General features: G+C 40.1%; 1 protein-coding gene across 2 annotated transcripts; it reads right to left on the bottom strand.

Annotated features, from left to right (window-relative positions):
- Positions 1-5,558: 5,558 nt before the first annotated feature.
- Positions 5,559-22,892, bottom strand: PABPC1 (poly(A) binding protein cytoplasmic 1). 2 transcript variants are annotated; one of them, XM_067711614.1, is made up of 15 exons: positions 22,165-22,892; positions 18,861-19,054; positions 18,540-18,655; positions 15,976-16,115; positions 14,596-14,690; positions 14,122-14,259; positions 13,822-13,917; positions 10,117-10,389; positions 9,798-9,888; positions 9,076-9,186; positions 8,840-8,994; positions 8,182-8,266; positions 7,510-7,640; positions 6,833-6,926; positions 5,559-6,002 (listed from the first exon to the last, which is right to left on the bottom strand). In XM_067711614.1, exons 1-14 carry the CDS (start codon positions 22,355-22,357, stop codon positions 6,834-6,836), a joined length of 1,911 nt encoding a protein of 636 aa, XP_067567715.1. In that variant the 5' UTR covers positions 22,358-22,892; the 3' UTR covers positions 5,559-6,002; position 6,833. The 2 variants fall into 2 exon arrangements, with proteins under 2 accessions (XP_067567715.1, XP_067567716.1); XM_067711615.1 differs by having other exon boundaries at positions 15,985-16,115.
- Between the last annotated feature and the right edge of the window lie 3,651 nt (positions 22,893-26,543).

Raw genomic sequence — 26,543 nt, 5'->3', positions numbered from 1 at the left:
TCAGTGAATTTCTTCATCAAAGCTATTTTGAATTCTTTAACAGTTAGATTGCAATCTACCATGCCTTGTGTTCAGTTGGTGGAGATTTTTCTTTTTGTGACACCATACTTTGATTATTCATGTTTGTAGGTATGAACTCCTGCTTTCACATTTGAAGCAGCAGTCACCTTAACAAAGGTTTTATGTCCTCTTTGGTTCTTACAGTTCAACAGGCTGGCTATTGGAATCCTTTCTTTTGTATTTCAGACTGTGGTTCTAAAGCTCAAGTTTGTGGCTTTCTCCCTTGCTCACCGAGCTTGACCTGTTATCTGGGCATCCTCTGTGTCTACTGGAGCTAGCTCTTGGGATGCATTCAGGAGTGTGCACAAGGAATTGGCAGTAGAGTGGGGTGGAGATGAGTCTGGCACTTGAGGCAATGGTGGTGACCACAGCCTGGTGGGAGGATCCTTGAGTGGAATACTCCCAGAGGTTTGTTGGTGGACTTTCTGTTAAAGTCCTGAAGCAGACACCAGGAAATGCTCCTTTAATGCCCTTTGATATCCTTACCTTTCTCTTTCCTCTCCAGTCATGGATGTCTGTTCTCAGAAAACTTGGTGCTGCTGGACAGAGATGGGTTTCTCGAGGCACTCTGCTCAACTGTGGTAGTCAGGCATTCATTCACCACTTTTGCTCTCCACCTACCTTCTCCATGGGCGAGGTCCCCACTTTCCACTTCCTCTACCTTAGAGGTTGCCACTGCTGCCACCAAAAGCCCAGCCCCTTGCAGTGCACTCTTGGGGAAGGCAGCTGCCTGTGTGAGTTCTTCCCTCTTCTCTGCATCCAAACTCATCTCTGTGTCTATGCTGTTCTGATGGTGTGCTGTAGTCTCCCAAGGCGGGCTGGACTTCCACCAATTCTCTCTCACCTGTGAATATCTGCCCAGTTTTGCACTCTCCAGGCTTTTTTCCCCCATCATGGCAAGTGGTGGTGGGTAGGGCAGGTTCACCAAACCCCATGGATCCACAGCCGTTACTACGGGCCTGTTATTTTTGCACAGGTGGGCTGGTGTGTCCCTTGGTGTAATGTGCAGAGGCACTTCTGTTCTATTATGGAAGTCTAGTTAGTTGTTATTATAAAAGGAGAGAGAAAAGAAGAATGACTAAGACTGCCATGATTCTGACATCACTTCAGTGATCTCTGAGACCAGGTGAAAACTAAGTTTAAATGATGACCAAAAAAAAAAAAATCTGTCTTTACAAGTTGTTATCCATTAAAATAATTGGTAAAGAAAATACAAAGAATTCCTGTCAAAGTTTTTTCACCTTAAAGGATTAGCAAGAGAAATAAAAACTAAACCAAAACAAAATGAAAGTTAATAGCACAGACTCGAGTCAGAAAGCCTGGAGTTCTAGATTTGGCTTTGCCACTCACTGGCAGTACGTTACTTAAATAAACATACCTAATTTGTTCGAAATATCTTCTTTAGCAGCAGCCAGTGGCATTTTATCTATTTGCTAATAACTGTTGAGAAAAGGTTGACATCTTCCTAACTGGCACAGAAGTACAATACAGAGCCAGAAGTTTATTCCACAAATTTTATAAAAACTCTGGATAATTTAAAGGTTTTGGTTAAGTCCATTTACAATTCCAAGGAAACCTAGAATGAGAATATGAACAAGCTCAGAAAAATGATCACAGGGTTGATAAAGGAAATGTCTGCTATTCTCAGGCAGTCCAACATGCTCAGAAGGAAAATATTCTGATTTAGAATTTTAGGCTCAGCTTGGTCAAAGACCTCTTTTTTAACTTTCTAAATAATGACTCTCTTTCCCTGTTTTTTGACTGCCCTAAAATGTGAAAACAAAAAAGCACCTTTATGTTTTGGCTTACGCTCATGTGCTCCGATATACCTGTATCATCCCATCTCCCACGCCCAGGCTGAAGGTAGCCCGAGCATCTGAGATTTTACGGAACTTTACTTTTTCGTAGTTCATAGGCAGTTTACAGAGAACCTGAGAGCATGAACTCTAGGTCTGGATTCTAATCCTAGCTTCACTACAACTTACTATGTGACTCTGGGCAAGTCACAAAACTTCTTGGAGCTTTAGTTTCCTCATCTGTAGAATGAGAATATGATTGAATCAAACTTATAGGATGGTAATAGGAATTAGATATAGTGCATGTAAAGAGTTCACTTGATAAGTGAACATGTAGCACATGCTCAATATTCAAAAGCAAGCTTTTCAATGTTTAAAGAAATTCTGATTTTCAAACAATGACCCACCCATCTTAAGAATCCCTGCTCTACAGAGGTGCCCATAACCGCCATCACTTAGTGCACATGATCTCCATTCCTCAGACACTTATTTCACGATTTTTGTTGCTGCCCATAATTATGGTACCACCAAATTATCATTGTATAATTGGTATTGTAAATAATCACCAACATTTACAAATGATTACTTACAAAAAATGAGATTTAACAAGTTTAAAAATTGAAAGGATGTTTTTAGTATACAATTGAGGATCTGAGTCATTTTTTTACATCACTATAACTTTTTATGCTATTACAAGAAAATGGTCAAAATGTCTTCAGTAGTTTGGGAAATATTAACTTTTTGGATGTCAGTCTGGCATGTTTACTTAGCAATTTGAAAATCAAAATAAAATATTCCAAGTACCACATTTTACTTGGGGCTGGGGGTACACAGAAACAGAACCCCATCACCAATCACAAATCCATCTGCTCATGTTTACCTTATCAACTTATCATTTTGTGGATCTAAAAGAGATTCTTGATTTCCAATGTAAAGAGCTTTTTCTCTACAGAGGGAATGTTAGTTTAGGCTAATGAATAACCTGTTTCACGTTTTCTGGGGAATATGTCAGTAACGTCAGTAAATAAACTGCATGTTTTTCTGCCTTTGCAGATAAGACAACTCCCCCCCACACAAACTTGCAATTGTGGACAGATAAAAAGGTAAATAAGGTAACATGTAAAATCTGAAATAGTTACCTTCTTATTCTGCCACGTTTACACATAGTACTTGCAACCAGGTGGCTGAGAAGACACAGCAACATCCAAGATGTATCAAAGTAACTAAAAAACCCTTCAATTTAACTAGATTGTCTCATTGAAGATATGTTATATTCACAGAAGAGAGTCAATGTGAAGCCTAGAAAAAGGGAGGCCAGAACTCATCAGTGTAGCACTGGTCTCCAGCAAAGCTGCACACGTCAGACCATCACGGCTGGTCAGAGGTGGCCAGCTCTACCCACTTTGCTTCCAACTTGAACCAAACTTATTTTGTTTCCATGAGAACTGGTCTTACAGGGAGAATGCACTTATTAAGCACAACTATCCAGGTCCTCCTCTTCAGTCATTTACTCACTGCAAATGAATAGGGACCATGGTTTTACGTCATGAGTAAGAAAATTTCAAAGTACTCTCCAAAACGTCACCCATTCACTTGTGATCCATTAGTCTGACAGGAGAGAAGTAAGTATAATCAAAGGTAGCATTCTGTAAAGTCACATTACGTTAGCTTGTTTTATCCATGCAAGTCTTACTGTACATGAATTGGAGAAAAGGAGATTCTAGGCTAAAAAAGCAGTTTCCAAATAGCCATTATATATCTACTACCCACAGAAAAACGTAATCAATTTAGTTTATCTCAGACCTTCCAACAGAAGCAGCCGTACATATGCCTTACGTATGGTATAGTGTCAGCTGCCTTCTTCTGCTTCACCTCAAATCCTGCATGAAGTTAGGCGGTTTAAAATAACTTGTCGATGATGAGCCATACATTTATCAGACACTAGTCCTCATTAATTGTGGAGATTGTTTTGTGAAGTCTTGCTAACACTGAAATTAGTTAATATTGAATCACTGCTCCTAGGGGAAATAACAGGGTTAGATACCTGTGAGCCTGTCACACTTTCATCAACTGATACATAGCTTTGTTTTATGTGTCATTTAAAACACACACACACACACACACACACACACACACATGAATGACCTTGAAAAGGATACTTGTTTATGAGAGCTGAAACAAGAAGGCAGACTTTTTTGACCTCAGCTGGGAACATGTGCATTTCAGGTGACTCAAAATTTGATGCTCTGTGCATGTCTGCAAATGACTGAAATCTATTGTTTGCACAAGTAGACTTTTGGGGTTACAAGTAACTTTTAGTGAATTTGCAAATACAAAATCATCAAATGAAGACTTTTTTTGATGTCAATTCCTGCAAGTAGATCATAGACAATTACTTGAGTTTTGCGGCCTCCTCTAAGAAAATAGACATTTCAAAAATAGAAATGAGTTATCTTCCTATCACACAAGAAATACCGAATTCCAGCTATCCAATGTATAAAGCAAACTACTGTCTGTGCAAACCCTATCTGTAACTCTAGATTTGGAATGGTTTCCAACTGTGAGAACTTTAGCTTGAGGCATCTTAGAAGTTGCTCCTTTAAAACCTACAGGCTTGAACCATTTTGTAGTCAAATTTTGAGAAACATAGTATATATTCCTCTGCCTTCCTAAAACACTGAGGAACGCGTTCATGATGACTCCAAGATTGTTTTCATCTCAGCAAACTGTCAGAATAGGACAATGGCTAGGCAAAATACAAAATCATCACTGTAATGCCTACTAGGTGCACTGATTTAAGCCATGGGATAGGAGGTGGGGTTTGGGTATATCCGGTTCCAAATGAAGCCAAGGTGAAAAGCAATCCAGGTACAGAAGCATCATAATGCTTCAACATGCAGGGAGGGCTGCCATTGTCACAGCCAAGGTTTTATTTGGATTTATTTATTTGCTCCCAAAGGTGAGAGAGCTTAGAGTTGAGATCATTCTAGCATGGTGATGAGATAATCAGATATGCAACTTAGAAAGCTAACTCTGGCAGCAATATGTAGAGAATGGAATAGAGTTAAAACTAGGCCATTCTCCAAAGTGCATTGAAATGGCCAGGAATATCTGGTTTAATGCATATATCCTGGGCCCCATTCCTGATCTTCTACATCTGTTCTCTAGATGTAGAAGCCCTGTATCTTCGTTATTCGCAAGTACTTTGGATGATAAGGTATTACATTGAGATAAGTCACAATCATCAAATTAAAGGACTTCTAAAAAGAAGGCTTAAAAAAACGAATCCTAAACTTTGTACACTTAATATATCTAGTCTTCAGTGTAATTTTTCTGTTATCTATACCCTATCCAACGAATACAGTAGTTGTTACTGTTTTATACCACATAAATGAGAGTTTAAGCTAGTTATCTGCCAGCCTAGAACGCTTAACGTAGTCAGTCAGTCATATACTGGCATCATCTCAAAAGACGTTTAGGTCATTTAACAAATAAAATATATGCCTCGATTCAAGAACTCACATGGAAATCTAAATTCATAAACTGCATTACAGACATTGTCTTATGCCTCTTTTGCATAAAACTAAGAAACCTCTGAAGTACTTTCTCATGAAAGAGGTTCTTACACCAATGCCAGCTTATCACCTATTTACCCAAGCCAATTAATTACAAAGAGAAATAAAATAGCATAACATCACTGTGCACTGTTTAAGGAATTTTTATTAAAGCAAGAATTTTATAATCCAAATTACGTTTCCTTGCTCAGTTATCAATTCTGTTATTTAAAACAGAAGTGACATTCTGAGATATGCCACAGTAAAGAATTACAAAATTAAAGAAAGGAATGCTTTAAATTTTTGTACTTTGCTGAAAATTCTTTTTCCCAGGGTCTATAAAACATTAATTTGTTTTTATATTTTACTATTTTTTTGTTTTTTTTGTTGTTTTTAAATCAATAAGTAATCTAGGACTAGCATTATGTTGCTAGACCTGGCATTTGCTCGGTACATAAGGTTCAAAGTTTCCTTTCCTTTTTTTATTTATTTTATATTTTGCAATGTTTTTTTTCCATAATATTTAAGTTTTTCGATGTTTAGGTATTTTTCTTCGGTGAAGCACGAGTTTCTTTTCATGGTCCCTGATCATCTGTAAATGTGGGGGGAAAAAAGGTTATAATCATCAAATCTACGAGACAGAATTTAATGATTCCAACCACTAAAAAGAAAGGATCTTTACCTAAGTGACAGAGGTGCTAACTATAGCTATAATGGCAGTCATATTACAATATATAAATGTATCCAATTAACATGTTACACACCTTAAATTTACACACTGTTATATGTCAAATATTTTAACAAAACAAAAATAACAGGACCAATACTGACACTTATGTAAAGCCCTCGGCCAAATTCAGCCTGTCTACAGGCTGCTTCTGTAAAGCTCCACTGGACCACAGCCATACCCACTGGTTTACATGTTGTCTGTGGCTGTTCTCACACTAACGGTGGAGCAGAGTAGCTTCAACATGTACCACGGCCCCCAAAGCCCCAACTATTTCCTATTTTACAGAAAAGCTTTGCCCATCCCTGGCTCTGGCTACACAGCTACATCAGCCCATTTCCTGGGGCTAATGAAAGGCAACAGCAAATGCCAAAAGGCAACCGTCATCGCTGCCACCCAAGAAAATGTATTAAGCTATGAAAAGACCTCCAAGAACAGCTATACAGGGCCAACCCCTATTACAGCCATTTAATACAAATTACTATACAAAATGCTTGAAAGGGCTCTGATCTTAAAAATTCAAGTCAATACCAGGGTAACAGGTAAAGTTTCCTTTAATTCCTCTGTATCTCTACTTCTCTTCGAAAAATTTTAAATGCATTTGAATTAATGGTAAAATGAGTTTTTGCTATGTTTCAAAATATGGTCAAACTGTTAAAATAAAATAAGAAACAAACATAGGGGGGCAGGCTCACTTTAAACAGTTGGAACCCCAGTGGCACTGTTAACTGCTTTCTGGGCAGCCTCTTTTGCTTGGTGGGCTTGTAGTACAGCTACAGCTTCATCAACCTGAAAAAAAGAGAAACTGGTTCTGAAAAATAATAATTAGACGATAATTTCAAATGGACAACACACAGATGTCCAACAAAGGCAAATTCCTTTCCTCAGGTGAAAGTGGAAACAACTGTTATCGAAAAACATTCCAACTATATCCGTAACTTTTGGGTTCCATTCCACCACTGTTCTAGAATTATGAACCTCTTGCACTTCTTAACTCTCTCCCCACCAAAAATCCCCCAAAGTTGAGAAATATCAGCAAACATCCCTTTAAGATGCAGCACAGTTAAGACACCATGAACGCTGGAGTTACAGAGACTGGATTTGAAACCAAGCTCTGCCATTCCCTAGCTGCTTTGTGAGCACTGGGCAAATTACTTAACCTCTCTATGCTTCAGTTTCCCCGTGTATAAAATGGTGATAACAGCACCATAGGTTATTATTAGGATTTTCAATTAATATTTATAAAACTCTTAGAACTGTGCATGACTTGTATAAAGCACTTATAAATGTCCTAGAAAAATTAAGTTCCTACAAAACATCCTGGAATATGTACTATAAGAAGCTACTAGATAAATGATAAAATTTAAATTACTTTAGAACGGAGAGACTCTGGAGACTCAAGCATATGAAGAAGTTCTGAATTATCAATCTCCAACAACATGCCAGTGATTTTACCAGCAAGAGTAGGGTGCATGGCTTGAATTAGAGGAAAGAGCCGTTCACCTAGGAACAAAAACATTCAAACAAACACTCCAATCAAAAAAACAAAAAATTTTTAAGGCATCTACCATATTAAAACTGGGGTTTAAGAATCTTTTGTATACAGCAAATAAATGCTAACCCATAATCCACCACTTCAGTATCTTTCATGAGAAGATTGCTATAAAACGGATTAAGATCTACCACAAGGCAATTACTTCTTGGCAGCTGTCAGTATGCCAAAAAAAAAAAGAGGAACTGAAGCTATGTTTACTATTAAAATGTTAAATCTGTACTCAGGCAAAATCAAAGTGGTTACTCATTTGGTTCAAATTCCTTCTTCCAAAAATGTGGCGGGGTACATGGCAAGCAATGCCCTATTACGCTGTCCACCAAAGGCAACATTTTAATAGCTTTTCCAGGCAGACAAACTGTGCCATCATAACCATTCATGCCAATGCACATCCTGCCACCCTGGCTGTCATTTTTAGGTACAGAGGAGGTCTAAATGTCTTCCTATTCTCTAGTGTCTCTGTAACTGACTAGGTGGGACAAAGGTACTTACCCAACATTTGCTTCTGTTCTTGAGGAGGGGCAGATGCCAACATGGAAGCAGTCAAAGGTTCCTGACCTTGTACATGAACAGCAGGCTAGGAAGAAAACGGGAGAATTCCTAAGTTTAAAAAGTACAGAAGTAATGGCAAGTACAAATACAGCCATCATTGGAAATTAACTGGATAAAGACTATAATCTAAACATAAATAGAAGCTGAGTGATTCGGAAACACAGCCTAAGGTAGCTATACTGACACCTAAGTGCTCAAGTAATGTAAGCACAGAGGATGTTGAATTTTCTTTTTTATCTGGAGTATTCTTTGGAATCATACTTCTATGATTAACAACGATTTTGGTCCTAGGGTCAAAAAGAAAAAGGTAAGCCAAATCTCACAAACTAAACTGTATTTCACCCTTTCTTACAACTATGCCAGACAAAACTCTCACATAATTAATTCAGGATGAGGGACTGCTGAACGCTTATCTAGTTCCTAGAGTATAGCACACAGAAGACATTTTTACATACTATCAATTACATACTATCAATTAGTGGCACCTCAACAAGATATTCTACATAGCTTAAGCTCTCATATATCATACAGTTGTCTTCAATGTCTTTGACTGAGATCAAGGACTGTCATCTTTATAAAGAAATCATTAAATCCACACCTGCTGCATGGTAACTTGTGGCTGTGCGTTAAGATGTTGTTGAGGATTGCGAACTCCCGCAGCGTATTTATACTGTGGAACGGTGCGAACAGCAGGAGTAGCTGCAGCTGCAGCAGCTGCAGGACGTGGACCCATTGTCTGTGTTGATGTGTTAGCTAAAAAAATGAAAAGATTTTCGTATTTATCTTGCTATTTAAAATTGGAGACCAACTTTTACAGGAAGGGTTAAGACTCACCAACACGCTGTGTCGACATGACTCGTGGAACCTGTGAAGAAGCTGGTCTCATAGTACTAAATGGTGGTCTAGGAGCGGCTGGGCGGATAGCACCGGGCATATTTTGGAATGCTATGTTTAAAGATACGAACACACATTAACTGGGAGAAACTCACCAAGTGTTCATGCCGCTTTTTCAGAGCTGAGGTTTGCACAAAAGGCTATAGATGACCAAACATAAACCATTTTTAAAAGCTTAGGCTCCTATATGCCATTTCTCCAGACTTAATCATATCAGAGCATCAGTAAATAAAAAGTTTTCATTCATACAAGAACAAGTACTTATTAATATCTGAATATGATACATGAACCTGATTCTAAGTGTTCCTGCAATACAGCACTATTCCACAGGATAAGGCTGAAAATGCCTGGACCCTGGTCCTCATACATGGAACAAGATCTTTTAAAACTACTGCCTAACCAAATATGAAATTGAGTTGGATGCATTCCCAAACTTGTCATAAAGGAAAATCAAAACGGCATAGATATTGCTGTCTTAAGGAATGGTGAAACATTTTACAATGTTGTTTTAAAAACAAAATGCTAGGATCCCCAAAATGAACACCCATAAAAATAAACTATAAAAAGCAAGAGCTAATATACCATTGGGATATAACAGCCAATTCGCCTCATTTATGTTTTTAGTTCAAATACTTTGCAACCTTAAAAAAAAAAAAGCTTACGATGAGGTCTGGCACCCTGAGCAGTCCAGCGAGGACTTGGTCTTAGTTGAGCAATTTGGCTAGGAGGATAGTATGCAGCACGGTTCTGAGTCTGTAGAAAGCAAGCAAATGTATCAGCTAAAGAAAAAAGCAAATAATGCAACTAGTTATGCACTCAAAACATTTAGCAGGTTCTCACACTCTAAGCATTTTTCAGATCCAATCATAATTAACATCTCTTCATCTTAGGGCTTTATTTATTTTTTAGTGGGGCACAAAACATTAAAGATGACTGAAGAGGAAAACCTTCATGAGGTTTTTGTTCTCTTCTAAAACCTACCTGTGGGATAGCTGCCATGAAGTAACCTGAAGGAGGTGCTGGCTGGTAGGGGTTGATTACAGGGTTGGGCACAGCTCTTACACTTGCCATTCTCTGCATATACTGGTTAGTGAGGTGAGCCTGGCGCTCTTCTTTGCGCTGAGCTAAAGCTACATACAATGGCTTGGTGGCCACAATTCTACCATTCATTTCCGTAACTGCTTTAGTGGCTTCTTCTGGGGAGGAGAAACACACAAATCCAAACCCTTTGCTGCGACCACCCTCCATCATAACCTATTAAAAGAAAATGGAAGAAAACACATGATTAATGCAATGGTAGATGAGGCACAAAAAGCAGAGTATCAACTATAGCCACCGACTCACATTTAACTAAACCCTGTCAATGCTTTCATCACTTTTTCCCACAATTTTTCCCTTGATATCCAAATATTAAGGGTAAACTACGTGCATGCATTATCCCAGCCAAGCAAAAGAAGTAAAGGGGTGGAGGTCCAATAGCAACTTTGTTCAAGTTTTAGATTTTCAATATTAAGGTTTAATTTCTAAATACAATCAAGGCCTACTAAATTTTAGCACCACTAAAAACATGCACAATTAAAATTTGACTATTCTAGCAATTCGAGCTGACAAGATGCTTTCATTACTTGTTAGAGGGGAGGAAAAAGCAGTTGAATATCACAGTATCCACATTTTAAAATTAAACTTTCACATTCAAGACCATAAGGGCCATAAATATTGGAGTATAAACAATATTCAGGAAGCTCACAATGACTCAAAGTCTTTTAAACAAGCAACGAGGAGATGCAAAGAACTTCTCAGTAGCCTTGCAATATACATAAGCGTGCTATACAGCTACATTAAACAGCATGCTGGTGGCACAGAACAAACAAAACAGCAATCAGAGACCAATGATCTTACATAAATGCAGAATCAAAACAACGAAACAAACAACTGGGCTCAAGGATACAGAGAACAGACTGGTGGTTGCCAGAGAGGTACAGGGTGAGTAGCTAAAAAGTACAAACTCCCACGTATAAAGCAAGTCATGGGGTCGTATTGTACAGCATGGGGACTACAGATAATACTGTATTATACATCTGAAAGTTGCTGAGAGTAGATCTTTACAGTTACTATTACAAGAAAAAAAATGTTTCGTAATGAATGTTAACTAGACTTATTGTGATCACTTTGCAGTATATACAAATATCAAACAATTATGTTATATACTTGAATATGTTTATGTCAATTATATCTCAAAAAAGAGTCCAGAAACATACCCATGCAATTATGGGAACTTCATATGTTAAAGCTTACATTTTAAAACAGTGGGGGAAAGACGGACTTTGGACTATCTAGTACGTGGTACAAAGGGATAATTCTGAATTAACTTACAGCTCTTATTCACATCACATTGAAAAACATCAAACTGCCAGATAAGATTCTATATCTGAACATAAGATGCAAAAATACAGGGAAACTAAGATGACACAAGACCCCCAAAGTCCTAAGTGGAAGACTTAGAGAAAATACTTGCAACATAAAACAAAGCGCTGACATGAAATTTCCCCTAAATCAGTAAAGATAACCAACGCAGTATAAAAATATGCAAAGAATAGGCTAAACAAGTAAACACATAAAAAGTACATCTCATTTAAAAAGATGCATACCACTTTCTACTAAATTGACAAGACTAGTAGTAATTTAATTTGTTCAGCCTTTTTGGGACAATTCAGTTGTATGAATTTTAAATACATTTTAAATACACACACCCACTAACCAGAAACTTCAATTCTTGAACTCCAGAAATACTGGTGTGTGTGCAAAAATATATGTATAAAGATGTTTATCAGAGTGGTGGGTCTAACAGTGTTAGCATGCAAAGCAAACCAAACGACCAATAATACCAATAATACAGGCACAGTAGAATAAGTTATGGTACATCTGTACCATGAATATTCAGCCCTTAGCAAAAAATGAGCAAATGCCTGAAATAAATATGTACCTAGATCTGTTAAGTAAAAAGACACGTTGCAGAATAGGTATACTATGATCCTGTTTTATAAAAACTGTTTATATGTATACAAAATGTATACAAGCATGGAAAATTATCTGGAAAGGCCAACCAAACTCCTTTTGAAGACTGAAAATGAAAAATGGAGGGGTCACCTTTTTACACTTCTGTCTTGACCAATTTGTTTTTCAGCAAGCATTATCAAATTAACATAATGACCTCCTCTCCCAGAATTCCTGCAAAACCTTTTCACCTCCTTGCTAACAGTGATACGATCCACAAAGGACTTTTTGAAAAGGACTTAAAAAAGACCCTCCTTTGTAAAACATGCATGCTTCTTCATACATTCAAAATAAACTGATGCACAATATTCAATTTAAATGATTTTCAGGGAACATACTGAGGATAAACAAACTCAGGAATAGATTCTACCATACTCCAGGTTCTTCTACAAAAGCACAGGCTGAATGAAACAGAAGACAACTACATCACCTGCATTTTTATGTGTATTCCTCTACTATGCTCCTTAACATTCTATCGTAGAAGTTCCCTTGGTCAATGGGGTTGCAGAATAGAAAGATCAGCCAGGAGGTCACTCCAGAGCACTCAGTTTTCATTTTTCCTGTACTCTTTTGAGAATCTGTTTAAAGTTTTAGATACTCTTCCCACCCCTCAAGGTACATACATACAGAATTTTAAATACAGAAGGATTCTTGGGGCCATGGACACCAGAAAAAACACCTGAAGCAGAGGCTCTTATATCAAAATTCCAGAATTTAAACTAGAATCTTACTGTTGTATTTCTTAATTTCTGATTTCAAGTAAAAGCAAACATGATCTCTACCTTTACTGTTAGGGGGCTTTAAGTTTGACTCCCCAGAGTGAATTCTGTAAGCAAATATAGATTAGCTCAAATAGTAACAATTACAGTTCCCTAATAAATTGCTTTCTTTAACCAGTAAAATAACTAGTTTAACAGAGTACAGAACAGTGCATATCATGTGATGATCAATCACTATGGTCATCAAATGCAGCCTTTCCAGCCACTTCAAATCTGAATATGTTGTTTTTTTTTTTTCCCCGATATGCGGGCCTCTCACTGTTGTGGCCTCTCCTGTTGCAGAGCACAGGCTCCGGATGCGCAGGCTCAGCGGCCATGGCTCACGGGCCCAGCCGCTCCGTGGAATGTGGGATCTTCCCGGACCGGGGCACGAACCCGTGTCCCCTGCATCGGCAGGCGGACTCTCAACCACTGCGCCACCAGGGAAGCCCTGAATATAAGTTTTTGAAGTGATGAAGCAAAGATATGATTTTCTGAAAAATGAAAGGCTGATTTTTTAGAGAAAAGCAAAAACTATTTGACCATTCATTTATAAAGAAAAACACTCCATATGAAATATGAAATTTATATACATATATCCATGGGCATGGATTTTTCCCAATTCTTAAAAAAAAAAAGTGCATCAGGCTTCCCTGGTAGCGCAGTGGTTAAGAGTCCACCTGCCGATGCAGGGGACACGGGTTCGTGCCCTGGTCCGGGAAGATCCCACATGCCGCGGAGCAGCTGGGCCCATGAGCCATGGCCGCTGAGCCTGCGCGTCCGGAGCCTGTGCTCCACAACGGGAGAGGCCACAACAGTGAGAGGCCCGCGCACCGCCAAAAAAAAAAAAAGAAAAGTGCATCATATGCTTTACCTTTGCACTAGTGATTGTACCGAACGGAGAAAACTCTTTCCGGAGACGTTCATCATCAATACCATCATCGAGATTTTTCACATAAAGGTTTACACCCTAAAATAAAAATAAAATAAAGAAAAAAAAATTTAGAAAAAGAAAACCGTAGTGGTACTTAAGCATACTTCCTATTATCTTATCCCATGTTTCCTCTCCTTTTCCCCTCTCAAACCCTCCAGTTACCTGTCAGTAACTGAAATGAACATAAAATAGGTTTCCTCATCCCTGTCTTATTTTTGCTCGTTCAGTTAAATAATGAACCTGGTATCTGGTGATCCTATCTTGCTTCATCTGTTCAAATTTGCGCTTAAGTTCCGTCTGTCTTTCCACTTTTTTCTGGGCTCGACCAACGTAAATTTGTTTTCCATTGAGCTCCTTTCCGTTCATCTCATCCACAGCCTTACAAAGACCACAAAATTTTAATTACTAACTTGCAATATATAAATTCATTTTTTAACAATAAAGAAAATTTGTTAGATTATAAAAGCTAAAGATGTACCCACCATAAAAACTAAACTGTGAGGTTTTAAGACAACAGAGGTTTTCAATTTATACCCTCAAAATATATAAAATGCAAGTAATTCAAAACAATATATGTGGAGATGAACATGTAGACTAGCCGTTGGTACGCATGTGTATTTCAATGCAAGAACAACTCAACTTTATACCCCCATATCTTACTATAAAATACAGAAAAACCCACACTGCCTTTGGTTAGTATATTTTAAGTCTTACTTTCTGTGCATCTTCATGCCTTTCAAAGCTTACAAATCCAAAACCTTTGGATTTTCCACTCTCATCAGTCATTACTTTCACACTTAAGGCAGGTCCTAAAAAAAATTTTTTTAATGATTCAAAGATATTCCATACAACATTTAGTTTAGACATTTCAAGTTTCAATACACAAACAAAGCCATGAAAAAAAATATAAAAATGGGGATTAAAAAAAACTCCAAGCCTCCAGAAATTTATTCCTCCTATAACCACCCTCTTCTCTCCCACCATGGGCACTAAATATTCTCTTTATTTCTACTAAGAAGCTAAGTTAATACTCTATTCCCTGAAACACTCCTCCTTCCATTTAAGGAGATACGTTTTAGACAAATGTAAATGATGATGAAGTTTTATTCTTAGCATTAGTACAAAACAGATGCATTATTTTAAAACAATTTGTTTTTCTTTAAGAATTTTTAAGCCTTGGTCCACTTGATTTTCAACAAGGAGCAGAGGAAACACGGGGTTTGACCTTTGACATAGCAGAAGCACCTGGAGGAGATGGCATGTTTCTGAAGACACATATTCCCCCACCACTCCCTCAAATAAAACAGACTTAACAGAAGTGCTAAGTATTATCTCAGGTAGGTGGGGAAAAAAGATTACAAATGACATCTGATTACAGGCAATCTGCAAGATGTATGGGCACACATCAACTGTTTAGAGGGTTCAATGTGGCATGCCAGCTTGGCAATAGTAAAGTATTAGATGTCCTCATTCTTTATGATTTGAGATGCTTTTAAAAAGGGACACCTATTTAAGTTAAACAAAAAGGAAAGCAAAGGTAAGGGGCAAGTAAATCACCTTCAAGGGTACAATTTAAAGTTCATTTTCTGATCAGCTACACAACTATCTAAAGTGAGACCGGTTACACACTTCATGGGAAAATCTGGATCTTTGTCTGTAAAAGTCATTATTTTAAATTGGTCAAACATGATGCTGAGACTGGCCAAATATCCCAAAGCTGACCAGCTTTCCTGTCCCATAATTAAAGACTACACTCCAACCTAAGTTGGCTGTGTCTCATGCAATGCCTCTGATGAAATGGGATCTGTTAGTACATAAATCCAGCACAATTTCTTAACATAGCAAAAGCTTTTAAGATCTGTTCCAATTACACAGTCACACCTTACAGTGCTAATACAATGCTATTAACCTTTAAACTGGATAGAATTCTATTTATATGCTAGTATAATGGACTATCAGTCGCTTAACCCAAGTAACTACAATATTTTAAAATATGTGAAGTCCCATTTACTTTTTTAGTATAAAATATTAGCCAAAACTAACATTGAACAATTACTCAGAACTGAGTATAAAAATTTAATTCAGACACATTACCAAACTTGCCAAAGAGATCCTTAAGGCGCTCATCATCCATGTCTTCTCCAAAATTCTTGATGTAAACATTGGTGAACTCTTTTGCCCTAGCTCCGAGTTCTGCTTCTCGTTCCTTACGAGACTTAAATCGTCCAACAAATCTAATAAAATAGATAAGAACTATAAAATTAGGTTGTATTTTATGAAGTTCAGGTTAATTAAGCCTGACGGTTGACTCTGTAATAGTTACTGATAATTTCAGAATCTCTAATAAAAAGCAAACTATAAAACAGAAATAGGGCCTTAAGTGAAATGTGAGAACAAACCTCTTAACTATAATCACGAAAAAGAACATTTTTCTTAATACACACTCCTCTCCCTTCCTTCTAGCTAACCTAGAGTTAAGAAGATTACGTCCAGCAATACAAACTAGTGGAGTATGCCTGCACCACGCCAGTGAAAAAACAGAAAAGCTTTTATCGTTGCTGTTTCAACATGGCTCTTGCACTTCGTTTGCAATCTCCTAAAATATAAATTTAAGCTACCGAATTCTGTACTCTAACATACAACAGCCTGGAACAAATTTCTTTGCAGCATTGTCAACAAAATGTGTTTTAAAAATTGAGGTTTTCCCTAAAAGTAGTACATGTGTCATTAAACAATATAATATACATCACAAAACCATCACCCAGGGGCTTCCCTGGTGGTGCAGTGGTTTGAGAGTCTGCCTGCCAATGCAGGGGACACAGGTTCGAGCCCTGGTCTGGGAGGATCCCACATCCCGCGGAGCAACTAGGTCCGTGAGCCACAACTACTGAGCCTGCGCTTCTGGAGGTTATGCTCCGCAACAAGAGAGGCCGTGATACTGAGAGGCCCCCGCTTGCCACACCTAGAGAAAGCCTTCCCACAGAAACAAAGACCCAACACAGCAAAAATAAATTAATAAACTCCTGCCCCCAACATCTTCTTAAAAAAAAAGAAAAAACCATCGCCCATAATCCCACCCAAATCATGACTGACTTTTCGTAGGCCTTTTTGTTCTCTGTGCTTAAGAACGTTAGTCCAGCACAATTCCTTTCCATAGGAGACACCTACATTTTATTCCCTTAGCCGCACCCCACACCTCCCCCCACCCATATGGTGCTGCTTCTCCATGCAATTAGTTTTATAAATGTTCTCAGTGGGAACATGATATTCCATTGTGGACAACAAAACTTTCTTTTGTAAATAATGCCGCAACGTTCTGAAACTTTGTTATTTGTTCTTAGGATAGAGTTGCAGAAATCATGGCAGCTCGAAAGGTATATAAATGATCTTAAGTTTATACCTACAAACTGCGTTCCAAAAAGGGTTATATCATTTTATACTCAAAAAACAGCAATAAATCAAGTTCTTTGTTTAATCTAGACCTCCACCAGGGGTAGCCATTCTTTTTTTTCCCCTAAAGCACTGCTGACAGGCAAAAGATAGCTTCATCTCTGAATACTAATGATACTGAACATTTTTCTCATTTAAAGATGTATTATTTTTAAGAATTAGCCTTTGTAAACATTGTTCCCATTGAGGAGTTGCCGGTTTTCTTAAGACTTGTATGGGGTTCTTTACATACTACAAAGTCTTTCCTTAATCATGTAATTGATGGAACTCAAACAGGTAACACCATGTGCATGACTCCTCCATGTACGGACTGACCATCCCACTTAATGCAGATTTATGAGAACCACACCTTAAGAGTGATGCAGTTGACCTGTAAGAACCAAACCCAATTTGCGTGCCATCACTGCAGTTTACATGAGCTCACAGCTCACTTACAATGTGACCTCACAGCTGAATTTACCTAATTAAGCAAAATCCACTGGCATTGAAGATAAAATTGAGATTTGTAATGTCTTTAGGCTCACAAAATCTGTATTTTTACAACCTGTAGCAGAAAGTCTTATAGAGGTTTTATCAGTGTCATTATTTTAAAAGTTTGCAACTTTTAAGAACAAGTTTATTTCAGAAAAGATTAATCATGAAGACTTCTGGTTTAATTACGATTTATCTTTACATGGCGAAGAGAGCCAAAAGGTGTTGAAACAACAATTATGACAATCTTTAAACTCCATCAATAAACTGTGGGAGAAAGCCAAGCAGAGAGTCACCCTGGGCTCTGAATTTAGACCACTGGGTTTGTATCACAGTTTATGTCATACCAGCATGTAAATACAGGCAAGTTTTCTTAGCTTCAGCTTTGAACGTAAAAGGGGCTAATTACTACCTTGGGAATTATGCTTAAGTTTCTGCCTGGATTTCTAGTTTTTCAACTAATATGCACTTATTTTTGAAAAAGCTTTATATTCCAGCACACCTATCTTCTGCTGTTTCTTTTCTGTTTGAATGCTGACCAGCTGTATTAATTCACTGTTACTTGTATGTTACACTGAATGTGGAGAAAAGACAATTATAAAATCTACCAAGATGTGGTTTATTAATCTTCACTTTAGCTGTATCTCTTCTAAGAGCACAAATATATTACTTGTAAAATGCATGAATTGAACTATTAAAAGCATTTGAAGAATGATTAACTAAACATGTATACTTACACTTTGCGATCATTTAGAAGCATCCCATTCATTTTTTCAATAGCTCTTTCAGCTGCTTCTTGTGTCTCAAAATGCACAAATCCATAACCCTTGGAACCATTTTCATCACAAACCACCTAGGGAAAAATATGTAATAATTTTTCATTACTTGCTATTGATTTAGCATTTTTCCAGTACTCAGAGATAACTTGTCAGCTACCTAACCTGGGCATTTGGGAAATAAAGATATCCATTAACAGAGAGCATGGTTGCTATCTTAAGGAATAAACTACAAGTAACTAAAACACTGTAAGTATGTTTACCTGTCATATTTTTGCTTACCTTACATGAAAGGATGTTACCAAAAGCAGAAAATGTATCATACAGTGCTTTATTATCAATGGATTTGTCCAAATTTTTAATGAATATGTTGCCCACTCCACTTTTGCGAAGTGATGGATCACGCTGAGACCACATAATGCGTACTGGCTTGCCCTTTATAACATCAAAATTCATGGTGTCCAAAGCACGCTCCGCTGCAGGAAGGACATTTTCAAAATAAATATTATTTCAAAACTTTTATAGCCCACTTAAAATTATATAAACTATTGTGGAGGGAACAGTAGAGCACATGGTCCCTCTACCTCTTTAAACTTCAAGATGGCTGGATCTTACCTCATACCAGTCTAGATTTAAACTGTACAACGCAAAAAGAGAAGACAAATATCAAAAAACCCCAAATTTCCCACGTTAATTTGTTAACGGATGACGTATCATTAAGAACTAACTTATTTCTGCAACAACCTCTTCCTTTAATTGCCATGAAATTTAAAAGCACCTTTTCCTAGTCAACTGTAAAACCGAGATTCCCCTTCACAATCTGCTTAAAAGCAATATAAAGGACAGTAAGCAATTGTAGATTATCCACAAGCAGAACAGTTTATGGATTTTAAAGCATTTTAACTTCTCTACTGCTTGTCAAAATTGTTTCTTGCTTATCACTGTCAGTACTGTACAAAAATTAGTCCATTTTCTAAAAAAAATTCCTGACTTATTGGGGGGATTTCAGTGATTCATGGCACAATTCCTATGGCCATGTTTTAAAAAAAAGGCTTTATCCATTCAGAAAGACTTGAATCAGGCTTTCAAAACTAAAGTGAAGTTGGACGTACTTAGCTATGTAACACAAAACTTTTGAAATACCAGGTCTATGATAGTCACAATTCACTTTTAATGCTTTATTTACATATAAAACCAATTTTATCTTAGATCATTCATTTACTTAATAACTGATGATTAACCAATTATTTCTGAATAGTGCTAGAAAATTTCAAAATCTACCCTATGATTACATCTATGAAGGATCAAATTATGTGCACTCGTACCATTGAAGAAACACTTATACAGAAGTTTAGACTCTAAATGGAAAAATACATCCTTAAGTAGAAAAGACTAGTCCCTAAAGAGTGGGAACACACAGTCCATTTGAAGTCCTGAAACACCAATTTTCACAAATTCCATGCTAGTGTTAACTGTAAAATTAGTGAGAGGACAAATTTTCCAGCCACTTCTTTCTATAAATGAAAGTTTTAGTTTCTAGAAGATAGTGACAAACAACTGTCAGCTCATTTATCAATTGACCACGCCTACTCAGCTCCCCTGTTTTTTAGCTGACTTTGCTTGAGCTTCTTTTGAATGAGTCACCTCTTCCTGTTAAATTGGAAACTGGTCACTTTCAGAAGCTATTCTACAAATACATCAATGTAGCAATACATCAGGGGGAAAAATAAACGGAAACCACTGAAAATAATATTTGGAAAAACAATAATTTGTATATATAGAAATGAAATAAATGGAAGATGGAAAAATGCTACCTTCTTTTGAGTAGTTACAATACTGGTCTACTGCAATAGATGGGCAATACACAGTGAGTGTTCTGTAACCATGGTAACCTGAAGTTCAACTTTCTAACCCCAAGAAATTTTAAAAATTGTTTTTTTCGGATTTAAAATTGTTAAATTTAAAAGTTTACATTTCATGCTGTCTAGAATTTGTCCAAGTTTTCTCTATCAGCTCTTCAGTTTGTGATTACCTGCCCCAAAATTATCTTCCCTGATCTTTCATTCAGCGATAAATCTTGCCCAGAGTTGGGAAGAACCGTTATGGAGTGACATTTGGAGCTACTGCCTACAGAGCAAAAGGGCAGAAAACCTGCAGTGCAGTTTTACAACTTCGGGCTTGCTGTCACTCAATAGCCTGCCTACCCAAAAATCTCAGCAGTAACTTTACCTAGTGAAAAGCCGATCACTAAATAACTCCAGATCTGTTAATGAAATAAAGTTTCAATTCCACCTTTAAGACCTTTCCTACAAAAATAAAAATAAATTCCTTATATTTCATAACACTTGACATATATTCAAGTAGCCAGGGGAAAAAAAGGGCAAAAGTGGACCATAAAATCAAGTGAAAATGACTTCTGCAAGTCAATTGATCCAGATATAAAGAAAAATCCTGGCAAGTTATCAGGTCACATATCTGTTTGCCAAATTCTGGATTTTTTGCAAACTGTTTAACTTTTTAAAAATACAAGGTTAGCTGCATCTTTTTCCCCATAAATTTCAAGCTGACTCTAGTGCTCAATCATTCCCCATGATGTATGGATATTCTGGACTACTTTAAAAAAAAGGAAACCACCATTAGAATGCCACATAAGTATAATAGTCCAGTCCACACGACACTCACAAGTAACATTTTCTAGTCAAAATTGGTGACGGCATTTTTAAGTAAAATCCCTCAAAACCATAGAAACTATTTCAGAGGGAAAAAAATATTCCGAATAAATGACCAGTACTACGAAACTAACTCGATTAAAAAAATCACAACTACCTAACTAGCCTGAGAAAATGATGGCCTCCAAAAGGGTTCTCTTCCACATCCCCTCCCTCCTAACCTTCTGTTAAGAGTGAGAAATGTCTGAACTAAAGGAAAAACCCCAATGCACGTCTCATTGGTAGTTTATACTTCCAGAGCCATCAGTCACTGACAAGTTATTAAGAACGGAATCAGAAGCCTGATACCACCACCAGACCACCATATTAACTTTATTCTAAGTCCCCGTGGCTCCCCCAGGCGATTGGGCCAGTAGCCGGAACAGGCCTCGGGCCTGTGAGGTTACAGGGTTCAACACGTGGTATTTTTCGAGCAACGAAATGCACTTCCTGGGGCGTCCTGGGGCGCCGGCAAGAGCCTCGGGTGGTGGGAGCGCCTTCACCTATTACCGGAAAAGGGGGCTCGGCGCTCAACACCCCAGAATCCCGCAGCTACTGGCGCGAGCGTCGTGTTAGAACCCATTCTCACCCACCCTCCCGGCGCGTCATCACCCTAAAGTTTGAGAGCGGCTGAGGCCGAGAAAATGGTCGCAAAGGAGGAAGTGGCCCGGCGTACGAGGGGCGTGCGGCTGCCGGCAGCGCGGGTCCCTGCGGGCACGGGGAACCGGGGTACTGGCGCCCAAGCCTCGCCCCGCTGGCCCCGGGGAGGGCTGGTGACATGCCCTCCTGCCCCCTCCCCCCGGGCCGCCGGCCTAACCAGCCCGCCGCCGCCGCCTGAGCCTCATGGCCGCCCGCCCGCCGTCGGGCCCGGCTCTCACCGTCTGCCGGCTGCTGGAAGTTCACATACGCGTAGCCCAAGGAGCGGCGGGTGATCATGTCCCTGCAGACCCGGATGGAGAGGATGGGCCCGGCCGGGCTGAACTTCTCATAGAGCATCGCCTCGGTCACGTCGGGGTGTAGGTCCCCCACATAGAGCGAGGCCATGGGGTAGCTGGGGGCGCTGGGGTTCATCTCGGCACGGCTGCCCGCAGGGCCACAGGCCGCGACCTTTCCGTAAGAGAAGAGCGAGTGCTGGGGTCGCGGGCCGGAGCCGGGGGGAGGGGAGCGGGGGCAAGCGCAGAGGGACAAAAATCAACCGGAATCGAAAACTACTCAACAGCCGCAGAACGGAGTCGATCCGCTGCCGCTGGCTGCTGGCTGCTGGCTGCCGGCTGCCGGCTGCCGGCTGGGGAGAGAGGGTGGCGGTGTCGGGTCCGGGCAGCGGGAAGGCCTCGGTCTCTTGGTTCCTCCTTGGAGCTGCTGCGGGGCCGCGGGCGGGCGGGTCGGTCTCGGTTGCTTCACCGGGTTATTTTATAAAACAGGAAGAAAAAAAAATAAAAGTCTCCGGCGGGGGAGACGCGGATTTTTTGTAAATTTTTTTTTGGTTTTTTAAAAGATTTTTTAAGATTTTTTTGGATTTTTTTAATAATAAATGTGTGTTCCGAGGCCGGAGCACACACTCCGCACTCTCAGCACTAACCGCCGGGGAGAAGGGGAAGCACCGCCTCCTGCACCCTCTACTTATACCCCGCGCCGCACTCACCCTGCCCCCGCGCGTCTGACGCCAGGGCCCTACGCGAGCGTCAGCGCCGGAGGAGGAGGAGAAAAGGAGGCGAGGGGGAGGAGGGAAAAGAAAACAGGAGGAGGAAAGAGCAAAGAGGAAGGGAGAGGTGGCGGCGGCGGCCGCTGCGGGGGTGGGGGTGGGGCTGGGGCGGGGCTTATGCGCACGCGCCGCGGCCGGGGGGTGGGGCCCACGCGCTGTAGGGCCCGTGGGGGAAGGGAGGGACGGCTCGCAGGCTGGTCTCGGAGGAGTCGGGTGGGACGGCCCCTCCTCCCACACATCCCGCCCCACCTCCACCCGGGAGAAGCGTTAAACCGTCACCTAGGCGGTGGGCGGCGCGCGGGGCTTTCGGGTTTCTCGTCTCTAACCACCCCCCACGTGCACGGCCACCCGGGCCTCCGCGCGGCAGCCAGGTCTGCTCCATTCGCACCCGCCCCTGAGGGACGCTGGGCACGAGTGGACCGGCATGATCCCTTCCAGGCCCAGTTTCCGAAACGTGGGTGAAAGGAGCCAGGACTGACTCCCCAGTTCTCCTACCGGACCGCACTACGAGTCCCAGCGGGCAGCGCCGCCACGCGCCTCGGCCGCAGAAGCGGTGCCTGCTGGGAGCTGGAGGTCCCAACGGCCGCGGCGCTCGCTGACCCCAGCTGGCCGCGGATCCTGGCCGCCCGCTCGGGAACCCTCAACCGTCCTGGCGCTGGACCCTGGTCGCCGCCCCGCGGTGCTTCCAATAGAGGAAGGGGGGGAGGAGGGGCCCTCGTACTACCGGTCCTCTCGGTTCCGAGCCCTAGACTCTCCCCGGTCTCCCCACTGGGTGCTGTCGTTGGTCAAAGTGATTTTAATTGGGGGAAACTATCTTGGGGTCTTTGTCCGCTTCCCTTTTTAAAGTATCGTGATCGCTGTTCACTTAAGGTAATAGGTTGGAATCTGATTCGTGCTCTTTCTGCCAGAAATTTCTTTGAGGTAGAAAACAGGACTCCAGAAAAATAAATGTTTTTCTTTAAAGTATGAGTCTGTCACAGACATACGTGGCACCACAGACCTGCAACCAGGCAAAATTAGAAATAGTCTAAACGCGGTATTAAAAATGTTTAAAACAATTTTGTGGTTAGTTGGGGTCTTTAATAGGAATGGTAGCTGTAATGAATCAATAGTAAAAATACCAGTTAATAGGAATGACATTAAGTCAGCATACAAATCCCACTTTAACGTAGTAATGTACGTTACAGTTTTTAAAGCACTTGCATAAACATCCTATCATTTGTTCCCTACAGCAATCTTGTGTGGGAGGTGGAGCAAGTAGTAATAATTTTATTTTACTGTTAAGGGAATGGTCTCAAGTTAAATGATTGCCCAATTCATTCTTTTACTCAATAAACTTTAATGCATGTCAAATATCTTGCCAGGTGTGGACTGGGTACTTTATTCTCATTTAATTCAAACTTAAACCTGCAGAATCCCACATAAGTGCTATTTGGTCCCTGTCTTGGTAGGAAGAGGATAATATTTTGGAAAACATGTTGCCTTATGTGCTTTATTAGGCAAAAAAGCAAGACTGAGGGCTGTGCATTAGGAAGACACACCTATTACTAGATGACAAATCACCATTCAATCTATTAGAACTCTGTGGTTAAAATCAATCCATTCATATGTTTATTGAGTACCTACCAAGTGTATCTGTATGTAGGGAAAGTACATGACAGACACAAATTGCTGTCCTCAAGAGGCTGCTGATGAGCTCTCTGGTAATCATATAAGCATTACAGCGAGTACAATAAACATCCAATCCCAGTGTTTAATCTGGCTGTGACGATTTTCTATTAGATTCTAAATTTGTTTCCTTAAAAAGAAAAAGAGGATGGAAATTCCATTATTGGACTTTAAAAGAAAACCTGACTTCATTTTAGTGTTTTCATTAAATTGCTGAACAGAGACTATGACAAAACAAAAAGGGATAAATAAAAGAAGAGGTGCACTCATTAAAAGAAATGTGAAAGGGGATCACCTCCAATAACTTGAAAATTACACCAAGAGCTAAAACTACCAAAAACCATACATAATTACTAAGATTATATATACCTCTGTTAGAGAAAGATGAGGGTGCGGTTTCTGGTGAACCTCACTAAAACATCATTGTAAATAACAAAGTTGGGGAAAAGATGGTCTGCTTGGAGTCTAGAAAATTTTGTCAGAGAGCAGGAGTTTGGCAAGCACCCTCTAGGGTGGATTTGGGTACTCCAGCCACTAGAAAGACCTTACTCTCGGGTTTCACCAGAGGCTGGATTAAATCACTCTCAAAAGATTTCTCTTTATGATCATCCAGTTTGAACAAGCAACCTCCCAATTGATAAGTTCAGTTAATAGTTGAACCACCACGGCACCCTGACACAGGGAAGGATGCTCTAGATGGCAGACGAAAGTATTCTAGTCACTGAAAAGGTATATCAGCTCTTTGTAGATTAATAAATACTGTGGGAAGCAAGTTGGTCAGGATTTCTATGCAGCTGCAGTTCTTGACATTCAGTGGGTGTCACTCTCACATTTCAGGGAGGTACAGCTGAGTCTGAACAAGAGACACTAGAAGCAAAGTCCACCCCTGGGGGGAGGGAGCTAGTGGAATCAGAAGTGGGAGTCAGAGCCCATCTCAGCAGGAAACAGGAATGGGATCTGGAACTGGAATCAAGAACCTGTTCGCTTGATCCATCATTCACCTCTTTCTCTTTCTCTTCCACCAGCTTCTTTCTCTCTGATTAGAAACCTGTTTTTCTGATCAGAAGTCAAGACAAACTCCCTTAATGATATATTCCTCTCTAATTTACTCTTTTCACAGCCAAGATTTTATTTTCCACTTCTCGCCTCCCCTTAATTCCTCAACATGAACCCGACACTGACATCTCATACCTCCACCTCCCCAATAACTGTCCTGTCAACAGGCATCAGTGATCCCTCTTCTATTTGTCAAATCCAATGGACTTTCTTCAAGTCCATCTTGTTCAATATCTGAAGAATCTGACTGTTTTCCTCTTCCTTCTCTCTCTCTCTGTCTCTTTATTTTTAACACACTCTCTTGGCTTCTGGGCTGCAACTCTCCTGGTTCTGTCCTGCTCTCAGACTATCCCCTGTCTCCTGTCACCTTCCCTGACCACCAGATTGGGCTGGGTACCCTTCCTCTGGCCTTTACCCACACCACCCCTCTGCCACTACATTTACCACATTATACTGAACTTGAGCTGTCTCCCCAAATAAGCTGTAAGCTCCAAAACAGAGCCTAGGTCCTATTTGTCTGTATTCCTATCACGGAGCATGAAACCTGGCACACTGCAGGTGCTTTTTTCTTTTTCAACCTAACTTCGGGGAGAGGGCCAGCCAGGCTTGTAGCCTGACCACACAGAATAGGGGTCAATAGGGAGATCTCAACCTGAAGTTCACAAGGGCAGCTAGGGCTGTGTTCAAGTCCAGACCACGTGGACTGCTGCAGTGCACTACTTCCGAACTCCACCAGCTACCGGAGGGGGTATTTCCTAACATATTGGCTTGGCACTCATTTCCAGTGCTGGGCTTGGAGGTAGACTTTAGTACCCAGAGTCAGGCAAGCAG

The sequence above is a fragment of the Pseudorca crassidens genome, chromosome 17 (assembly GCF_039906515.1).
Source record: "Pseudorca crassidens isolate mPseCra1 chromosome 17, mPseCra1.hap1, whole genome shotgun sequence".
Classification (NCBI taxonomy): domain Eukaryota; kingdom Metazoa; phylum Chordata; class Mammalia; order Artiodactyla; family Delphinidae; genus Pseudorca; species Pseudorca crassidens.
The sequence above is the reverse complement of the archived record's forward strand: the minus strand, read 5'-3'. Positions and strand labels throughout refer to the sequence as shown.

Bases quoted from the DNA above. Each gene is read 5' to 3' on its own strand.
- PABPC1 (XM_067711614.1), bottom strand. From the start codon at position 22,357: ATGAACCCCAGCGCCCCCAGCTACCCCATGGCCTCGCTCTATGTGGGG. The intron at 16,116-18,539 runs GTAAGTATACAT...CTATTTTATTAG, and splicing joins CTTCTAAATGATCGCAAAGT to ATTTGTTGGACGATTTAAGT. The intron at 14,691-15,975 runs GTAATGTGTCTG...AATTTTTTTTAG, and splicing joins GGATCTCTTTGGCAAGTTTG to GACCTGCCTTAAGTGTGAAA.